Source organism: Zingiber officinale, chromosome 11B, assembly GCF_018446385.1.
Source record: "Zingiber officinale cultivar Zhangliang chromosome 11B, Zo_v1.1, whole genome shotgun sequence".
NCBI classification, from domain to species: domain Eukaryota; kingdom Viridiplantae; phylum Streptophyta; class Magnoliopsida; order Zingiberales; family Zingiberaceae; genus Zingiber; species Zingiber officinale.
The window spans coordinates 540,822-550,790 of NC_056007.1; the positions used below are offsets into that span (position 1 = coordinate 540,822).

At 34.8% G+C, this 9,969-nt stretch overlaps 1 protein-coding gene across 1 annotated transcript; it reads right to left on the reverse strand.

The window, feature by feature from the left end:
* Positions 1-639: 639 nt before the first annotated feature.
* On the reverse strand, positions 640-3,521 carry LOC122034731 (sucrose transport protein SUT1-like). Its single transcript, XM_042594069.1, has 14 exons — positions 3,350-3,521; positions 3,194-3,259; positions 3,005-3,103; positions 2,860-2,924; positions 2,687-2,771; positions 2,559-2,592; positions 2,374-2,473; positions 2,197-2,272; positions 1,931-2,110; positions 1,701-1,844; positions 1,393-1,626; positions 1,249-1,312; positions 1,140-1,183; positions 640-1,010 (listed from the first exon to the last, which is right to left on the reverse strand). Exons 1-14 carry the CDS (start codon positions 3,500-3,502, stop codon positions 837-839), a joined length of 1,518 nt encoding a protein of 505 aa, XP_042450003.1. The 5' UTR covers positions 3,503-3,521; the 3' UTR covers positions 640-836.
* Between the last annotated feature and the right edge of the window lie 6,448 nt (positions 3,522-9,969).

Sequence of the window (9,969 nt, forward strand, 5' to 3'; positions counted from 1 at the left end):
ATTGTTCTTTTTGGTTAACCTAGAGTTATTTAAGGAAATTAAATATTAGCTTTCCTTAAAAGGCTTTGTCTAGGCGGTGGTGGTTGCTCCCATATCCAAGAAGGTCATGTGTCTCGCCATGCAGTCCTGGAAGCCAAATTTGGAAATTAATATTTCATGGAATTAATAACATAGGTGGTTTTGAATCAATAGTGTTAAGTTCCGCTTGCGATCCAAATCTAAACCATCAAGAACAGATAAGTTAAATTTGGAATCAATGATGTTAAGTTTCGTCTGCGATTCCTAATTTAACTTCTAAAGAACACAATAGGTTATTTAGGAAAGGTTCGACACTTGTACAAAATTTTTGTACAGTGGAACCGGTATGATCTTCCTAGGACTAACAAACAGATAATTCTTCATCTAAACTTGACTATTATATAAACTACAAATCTAAGACACAAATAAAAGAAAAAAATCCTAATAAACAGACATTAATTCCAATGTTGTAAAGAAACAGAAATGAAAATACATAACAGTAAGGGATTCACCCAAAACAGTACACTGATAAAGACAAACTATAATCCATAAATACTTATCTTAAATACTATAAAAATGGGAATTGCCAAAAATAGTAAAGTGACTCTGAAATGGCTTAAACAGTAGAATTTGAGTCCAAGAATTGATGGCTACATGGTCCCGGTAATAATTGTAGATCTTCGATTCTAAGTCCTGAGTCAAAAGTTATGACCCTTTAAAATTCAAAAAGTCATATTGGATTGGGTCTATCTGGTGGAAAAATACGATTCGCTCATTTCAGTACCTCCGCCAGCCTATTCCTAGTTACAATTTAAAGATCAGTGGCCGCTGGAGACTCGTGAAATCTTAAAGTCACTCTTTGAGAGTTGTGGAAGTATGAGAAGTCCAACAATGCTGCATACAAAAGCAGTCACAGAAGCCAAAGCGAAGGCAGGCATGTTCCCCTTCCCAAACAAAGCATCCCATGGACCTGCTCCAAGAGCAACGATCACCTACAGAATCAAAGCATGTAGTAATGAGTTAGCAAAAGGTCTACACAGTTCAAAACTAACTACAAAGCTAAATGACAAAATTTTGTAGTTCAGATAAATAGCTTGAACTAAAATAGCATAGGAACACACCTGAGGAATAATGATTGAATTGTTCAAAACTCCAGCGCAAAGTCCTGCGAAGGATGTTGATTCAGCAAGGGGGATGAAAATTAATATATAGTTAGTGATTTCAACTTACCTTGACCACCTTCCACATTAGCAGTTAATTGTGCTGTTACAGCAAAAGGAACACTGTATACAACCTATTGAGAAAGAATGATAAGAATTCAACATAATTTATTGCTTAGAAAACATGTGATAGGTAAGAAAATGTGATACTCACAGCTAGTGGAAAACCGAGAATTGTAAAGAAAGCCAAAGCAACAATTCTAATGGTTGGATCTGCAGTGAGTCTCGGTTGTGCTGAAGAATGAAATTCTTTTGAGGACCAAATGCCTATGATGCAAATGGCAGCCATGCAAATGAACAAGATCAAATTGCTGATTGCCCAAACTACTTTTGTACCCAACTTTCGACACATTGGTGCGATCGAGAAAGATGATATGGTTAACACAACCTGACAATATGGAATCATATATCAGATGAGTTTTAGATGAATGTTGTAAATTAGATAAAGAAATAGTTCCTTACAGAATTCAAGAGCAATCCAAGGGCGCCTTCTCTAACACCTCGATTGTAAGCATCACTTTGTTCATTGGTTCCTTTAGGATTTCCATAGTAGATTTCTCGACCCATCCAATCAGTGTTGTACAGTATAAAGGGAAACCAGGACAACTACATTGATAAAATGCAACATGATCAACACATCTATCGTATATATGCATATGTTATAATTGAGTTATAGTTTTAGCCCGTTATACCCAAGTCAAGGCAGTGACAAGAAGCACTGAATGCATTCCAGGAGGCAAATTCTTAAAGGCCCTCAAGACATCAAAAAAGTTTGTGTTTTGTTGATCTACACTCACATATCTATTCAAGTCACATAGACGAACTTCTTTGGCGAGAAATAGAGTGACCGTCAAACTAATAAACAATAAAACCTGCTTCCAACAACAACAATTCATCAAAAGGTAAAGTAAATATACAAATTCAATTTCACAGTATTTCATTAGGATTCAGGACCTACCACTGCAACCAAAAATGCACCTTTCAGATTTGCACAAGCTTCACAACATGCATTGGTCATCAAGAAAGGAAACCACCTTTAACAATAATTGAAAATTAGGAAAGATTAGTTTTTGTATTATAGTATTGATTTGTGATGATAATTTGTTTAAGTAGACTCGTGAAGTTTGGTTCAAACTTATGCCAAATCCCGCTAGAACCAGATAAATATCCCAAGATATTTCCCACTGCCTTCCATGAGCCAAATATAGCATTTGCTGTGTTAGGCCCATGATGACCTATTACACATGTAGCTCAATTTAGTTTGATACATATATTTTAGCATAAAGTTTTATGAAAATATATAAACAAGTAAATATTTACTTGAGAGATCGGCCATAAGTGCTCGAGCTGGACCCTGCAAATTAAATTTTATATATAATTAATTATGCAAAATGGAATGATTTTATGTTGGAGTACTCTTAATATTAATTAGAAAGAAGCTCGCTTGCTTGAACTGCATTATTAGAAAAATCTAATAGCCAAAATCCCAAACAGTAGACTATTGCTGCATGCCATCGAGGACCATGATAAACGCTGCGTTAATTAATTAGCATATCAGGTTAACTAAAATTAAGTTGTAAATATAATGTTAAAGCATGAAAATTATAAATTCTTTGTTCACCTGCAATGCTCTTTTGTATCACCTAGTGCATGCCCAATATCTGAGGAAAATCCTACCACAATCACCTAAAACATCAACATGAATCGAAAATCTTAGTAATTAATTACATCATTATCAAATCATAATTGTTTAATAGGTTGCTCACAGCGATGGATATCAATATGCATTCAACAAATATGAAAGGTCTTCTCCTTCCAAATCGCGATTGACACCTATCACTCCATAAGCCTATAATAGGTTGCACCTACACAAAATTACTTTAATTATGATGAGTCTAACTCATATCGAGAATTTAGATTTTTAAAAAGTGAAATTTATATGAAAAAATAATTACCACGAAGCCTGTAACAGGACCACAAAGCCATACTATGGAAGATAGAGCATGTGATAGTCCTAGCGTCTGTCCAAAATAGAGTTGGGGATCGATCATTCGCAAAGGTATATGAGTCATAACGATCAGGACTATGCAATAATAATGTGCTTCTTAAACCTGGACATAGGGTGTGAGCAAGGAAAGCTGCAACGCCCAGCCATATTGCACACCGCCAGCCACCATACAAGCAAAGACGAGCCTTGTCAAGCTGATGTGCTTCTCCGCCACCGCTGGAGACCCATCGTCATAGGCTTCTCCATCATGCACCATTATCTCCAACCCGCGACCTCGCCCGCTCGCTTCACCCACCCCGGCCATCTTCAACAATGATATGGTTGGAGCAATTTTGTATAGCGCGTAAACATTGAAAGTGCTAGCCAGCTTTTATCTACCAAAACTGGAATTGATGACATCTGCACATTTGTTTTGGTTGTAACTAGTAATTAATGTTGCTATAAATTCCAGTTGTCATAAATTTATGCACATTTTCCAAAACCAAATATATAAAATAGTAATTAATAAACTCTAGGTTTGAAATCCAATACTTGTGATTACACAGTTTGTTTATCGGTCACTTAAAATATCTGTGTCTAGTGAACAGAGATTTTTAATTTGCTCTTGAAAAAATAATAATAATAAATTTTAAAATATAAATTAAAAATTTTGATGATTATATTGTATACCTTCAATCCAATTTAATAACGTAATGTTCCATCATTCTTTTTAACTTTTTTTAAAATCAAAATTCTTAAATAAGCACTTGATTAATTATAAATATTTTATCAGCTACATTTGGTTTTTAAAATAATAAAGGCTGCCCAATTAACTCATTTTCATAGCATGTCAAGTTATGCAGAGGTTGTGTTTGCCTTAAATAGAAAATACCTTATTTATTTTTTACTATAAGTTAGGTCCTGCAGTTATGCTGGCCTTAAATCATAAAGACCTTATTTAGTTCTAACCATAAGTGACGCGCGTGCGTGCTTGCTTAGCTTATTTTACCATTCATTTATTCATTCTTATTTGTAATATTTTAAGAATTAAATAAAAGTACAAATTATATATATAATATGATATTCAATTGTTTCAAGTTGATATATTTAATTGAGGATATAAAAGGTAACCTTTTTTAAATAAATTCTCATCTCAAACAATTCTCCCTGTCCAAGTCCAATTGTTAAATTCTTAGTTTTTTTTATCAAATGAAATATGCATGAGTTTTTTTAAAAATGGTTCATTCTACTTCCATCTATAAATATATTATTCAATTATGATAAAAATTAATTATACTCATCTCAAAGATTTCTCATAATCTATCCTTAGACTTTTACTAAGGATGATAAATCACGAGAACTTTACTTTTGATGCCAAAAGGTGAATACGCTTGTCTCTAGTGTCCCCGTCAACCCGTCCCAAGATCAACACGGAGGAAGTAAATCACGAATGGCTACTAGTCTTTGAAATAGTGACTAACATATAAGAGAGGTATTTACCTCGGCTTTATCGAGATTCGAACCTCAGATCTCATGATGATAACACCTCATGCATTAATCATTAGATCAATCCGAGGGACACGAGAACTTTACTCTTGACGTATACGTATATGATTCAAAATAATATTCCGGATAGCTTGGAGGGTTCCAGTACTATCACCCATAAATATATGATTCAAGATAATATTCTAAATACTGGGGTCATTTTAGAGGGACCGTGACAATTTTTGATACTAATGATTCAAGATAATAAACTAAAAGGCCTATAGTGGTGCATACAACCTCTCTACTCGGTGTGATATTTGAGCTTATTACTCAGAATGGAAATAATTTCCTCTTATAGAAAGAATTAGCCGTGAGTATAGCAAGTTCGGGGCAAGGCTGTAAATTCACAGCAGCCGTGATGTGAACTGGGTGCACAGTTGCGAGTTCGAGCTCACTTGACCGACTGTGGAGAGACCAGGAAAGTTTGCTTTGTTTGTTGTAAACTCACAGCAAGACCTTAAACCAGGCCCGGCTCACAGAGGCCGTCTATGGCTCCCAATTTTCCATTAATTTTAACATTTAAGCCACCCATTTTAATTTTGCCATTAATTAAATTAATGACGTTACGTTGGTATGCGTGTTCACATTAATAAATGGCATGCTTTTTTGGTCGAACGATTCTCAATTAACACCTTCCATTTATCTCTTAATAAATGTCATTATATAATTCATTCCTTGATTAATTGATTTATTTATTTATTATTATTATTATTATTTTTTCTTCCCGCCATATTTTGAAAATAGATAACAATATCCCATTTAATTATATATCTTATTCTATAAGAACTATAACTTCTAAAAAACTTTTTCCTTTCCAATATCTCACAGAATTTTACATGTCGTTAATCTAATAACTTAACTTTTCCTATATTACGTTTCTCCTCCTCACTATGATATTCTTAGAGGATATTCTTTTCTTTCCTTACTGATAATATTTTTTTCTCACTCTTTTTTTCTTATACATAGCATTTTAGTGTTATATGTAATATTCTTTTTTCAATTTTGGTATAGATAACTAATCAAGTGTGTTTCCATACTAGCACACTTAACCTTTTTTTTTTTATTAGCAGGCTTAACTTGACATGTGTGACTGTGTTTCTACTTTCAATTATTTATTGAAAAAGAATTATTTATAAATATTATATGACATATTATGTGGTAAAAGATGATTACTTTTGCTCTTACTATCCTAGGATCAACGTAATCCTATCTGATAGATTATGCTACTTAAATTAATCGATTTAAATAAAATTTAATATTTATATATTTTTATTATATTTGTACATATAATAATCAAATTTTTAAATATCATCAATTAAAACTATACAATAAAAATCATGTTTAATCTTTTAATTTTTGAGCAGTTTTATTTTGATAAGGTAGTGGTCTTATATTTATGATTATTATTTTTATTTAAATATAAATATATCTCTAAAAAATGATTATGCATATATAAAAGATAAGAAAAATAAAAAAAAATATTTAATTTAAAAGATGTTCGATAGATTTATTACTAATATTAAAAATTAAACTCATAAAATAATATAATTGAATCTTATAAAAAAATTAAATTATTTTCTCAATACGCATAACTTATAGAATATTAAGAATATTATTAATCATACATGTTAGCTTCAGTAAATAAAAATAAAATAAAATTAAAAATAATAAAGTCTCTGCTCTAACAATATCTTAAGAAAGATTAATAAATTTAATAATTTTATCGATTAAAAAAAATTATTATACAAATTTAAATATAAAAATTTAATTAATAATTGTACATTAAAAAACAGGAAGCTATATTTTATATAAAATCTACTTTTTAACAAAATTAATATTTTAATTTTTTATTTTTTTCAAAAAAAAATTAAATCCGTTGTTATTGATTTCAAAGGTAGATCCGTTACCTTAGCGGCCCCTCTAGTATCGGCCCCATGGATATGGAGGGAGGTTCATGCAGGTACACAGGTCATAGGCGCATGGCAAGGTAAACCCCAGGTCGTCAGTTCCTAAGAATCGACCCCTGACCATCACGTCAAAGATATCATGCATCCACCGTCTGCGCTACGCCCTGGGGGCCGTTGTTATTGATTTCAAGTTCGAATGAAAGGTTGCGAAATTTTTTTTTAAAAAAAAAACTATTAAAGGCCTAATTTTTCACAATGGCCACGAACTCAAGGTGGCTATAAGTTGGCCGTCTAGTTGCACCGTGCAACCTAGCTCGAGCTCAAGCTCAAGCTCAAGCTCAAGCTCAAGCTCAAGCTCGCATAGTTGGTCGCAGAAAGTTTGTAGTGTAATACTACCTTACCATCTACTTGCAGCTAGGCGTGAGCTGGCCTAAAGCTCAAATTTATATTGACGGTCACACCAAAGAATTCCTTCTTATTTGTGTGGGTGTCTTTTCTGAGGACAGAGTTCCATGGTTTGAGACATAGAAATAGATATGAAAGAATAAAGAGAGGCAAAACTCACTTATCTGTGTTCTTGCAAAACTCACAGAAATTAACACAATTGTACAGCTATATCCGGCCATTAAATTGTGACAAAAGATGAATATATTCATCCAGCGTCCCTGTCAATCCGTCCCAAGGTCAACACGAAGGAGATAAATCATGGACCAACCCGTCCCAAGGCCAATACGGAGGAGGTAAATCATGGACAACTACTAACATTTGGAATAGTGACTAGTACATAAAGGAGGTATTTACCTCAGCTTTGCTGAGATTCGAACCTCAAACCTCATTGTAATAACATCTCATATGCTAGCCACTAGATCCATCCGAGGGGACTATATCCAACCATTAAAGAAATTATATTCGATCGTTAAATTTGACCATCAAAGTAAAAGTGGCTGCTAAATTTAATGCAAAAAATAAAATTGATCAATAAATCAACAATTGAATTAGGGATTGATTTATATTCAGTTGTTAAATTTTGAGACTGATTTTATGTTGGCCGCTAACCATTAGCCAAAAAAAAATATAATGACTGACTAAATCAGTCATTAATTGATCAATTAGTGATGGAATTGGTCATCATAAAATGATGATTTTCTTAATGTTCGAGTTCAAGTTCAATTGGTTAACTTAGTCGGTTGTAGAGAGGCCAGAGTTTGTCGTGTAGCCACAAACTCATGCGGCCTTACCACACTTGCGACGAGGCCGTGTGCTGCCCCGAGCTTAAATTTGGTCCTTAATCGACTAAGAGCAAGGTTTGAGAGACAGAAATGAATTCCGGAAAGAACAAAGAGAAGCAAAACTCAGTCATTAATTTTAACGATCAAAATTATATCGGTCACTAAATTTTACAACCAAAATAAAATTGATGGTTAAACTAGCAACTGATTTAAATTCATTTACTAAATTTAGACATTATTTTTATTTTAATCTTTAAATTTAGCGATCAAAACTTTAAATTCGGTCGTTAAATCAATCTCACCACGTGCACAAACTTGCAGCGAGCACTACATGATTAATTCCCATAAGTAATTCAGAATTTTTTTAAACAATATCTATTATTGCGCCGATTTTCACCTTCCTCCAGTTTTGGTATGTCCCAAGGCTCACAAGGATAAGGGCACTTGGCGGGAGATCTACGAGGACTCTGTTTGTATATGTGTTTGTATAGGTTATAGTGATAATAAAATTTTGATGTATGATAAATATATTAAAGTTAGATATATATGTTATCTGTTTAATTTTTCTATCGAGTGTGTAGGAGTTGACTTATCTAAAAGACTTGACATTAGGCTGAAATCTAACTAGGTCCGCGGGACCCGATTACTGGTGGGAAGTCCAAATAGGTCTACGGGGCCTGCTATGTAGCGGGAAGTCTGATTGGATCCACGGAATCTGACAATCGGTCGAAGTTCAGTTGGGTCTGCGGACTTGACAACTGACGGAAAGACCTAGTAAGTCAAAGGCAAGTCAAGTGACTGTAGTTAGTAAATGGAGGTAAGTAACTGTAGGAGAGATTCAGTGAGGACGCGTTTCCCGTTGAGGGAACTGTAGGCGCCAATTCAACTTAAGTCCATTTGAGAGACCTAAGTCGAGACCTTGACTAGATCCTGGTCTCGGGGAGACAGGATCTAATTACTGCTTCTATTTTATTAATGGCATGCTAACTCTATTTTACAAGATAAACATATTTTTTTTTGCATGGACTAACCCTTTTTGCAAGGAAGAAGCTGTTGAAAAAAGGGAGTCCGAGCGACCGAAAGGGATCTGTTGGAACCCCAAAGTTGTTTTGATGTGATCAAACAAGTTAACTTAGGTTCTGTTTGGTTTAACCCTTGTGTCTAAGTATGCAGGAGCTTAGGAGTACAGGAAGTCGAGCGGAAGACGCAGCTAGCGAGAAGGACGACACGGGAGAGAGCCGACGGGCTCGGTGTGTCCGAGGGACGAGGTGTCACGGAAGAGTACACCAATGGACAAGAAAAACGCACGCGACGTTCGAGGGACAAGAAGTCAGGGAGGAAGGCTGCTCGAGGAGAAGGCCAGAAATTGAGTTCAGGTGAGCCCTATTCCAGATAACCGAGATCACCCAAGCAAGCGGAACCGGAATGAAAGACCCGAACCGAGGCGAGCAGAATCGGAGTAAAGGGCCCAGACCAAAAAAGTCAACTATGCTGACTTTTGTGGGTCCGGGCGCCCGGAACTCAGCTCTTATCAAAATCGATATGTACGTTGACCGACTCATTGTGGATAGAATTCTATCCTACTCTAGATGCCCGGAACCCTTCCAGACGCCCGGAACAGTGCTATAAATATAGTTCTGATTTTAGTAGTTCAAAGAACAACTTGTAATTCATTTTTTTCTTTTTTACTTTCATTTGTGAGCTGTTAACGTTGTAAGAGGCTACTCCACCCGAAGGAGATCGTCATAAAGTGCGCTTCATTTTCCTTGGATTAGCAATCTTCTGATTGCAAACCAAGTAAGTCTCCTTTGTTAGAGCAATCTAGGTGCCCTAGATTTTGATGTTTGGGCAAAAATTTAAGTTAGGTTTATTATTGTATTTGATATGTATTGTGAGTGTGCAGGATATAGGTGCAACAAGGAAAGTCCAAGTGTGATCTTGGCAAAGGAGGAAAGTCCAAGGATGAGTCTTGGCGGTGTAAGTCCAAGCATGTAGTCTTGGCAACGTAAATCCAAGTGTGACTTGGCAATGGATGAAGTCTCGGAGGCACAACCTCTTGGCAA

Bases quoted from the DNA above. Each gene is read 5' to 3' on its own strand.
- LOC122034731 (XM_042594069.1), bottom strand. From the start codon at position 3,502: ATGGTGCATGATGGAGAAGCCTATGACGATGGGTCTCCAGCGGTGGCG. The intron at 2,925-3,004 runs GTGAGCAACCTA...TTGATGTTTTAG, and splicing joins GCATATTGATATCCATCGCT to GTGATTGTGGTAGGATTTTC. The intron at 2,111-2,196 runs GTAGGTCCTGAA...TGTTGGAAGCAG, and splicing joins GTGCATTTTTGGTTGCAGTG to GTTTTATTGTTTATTAGTTT.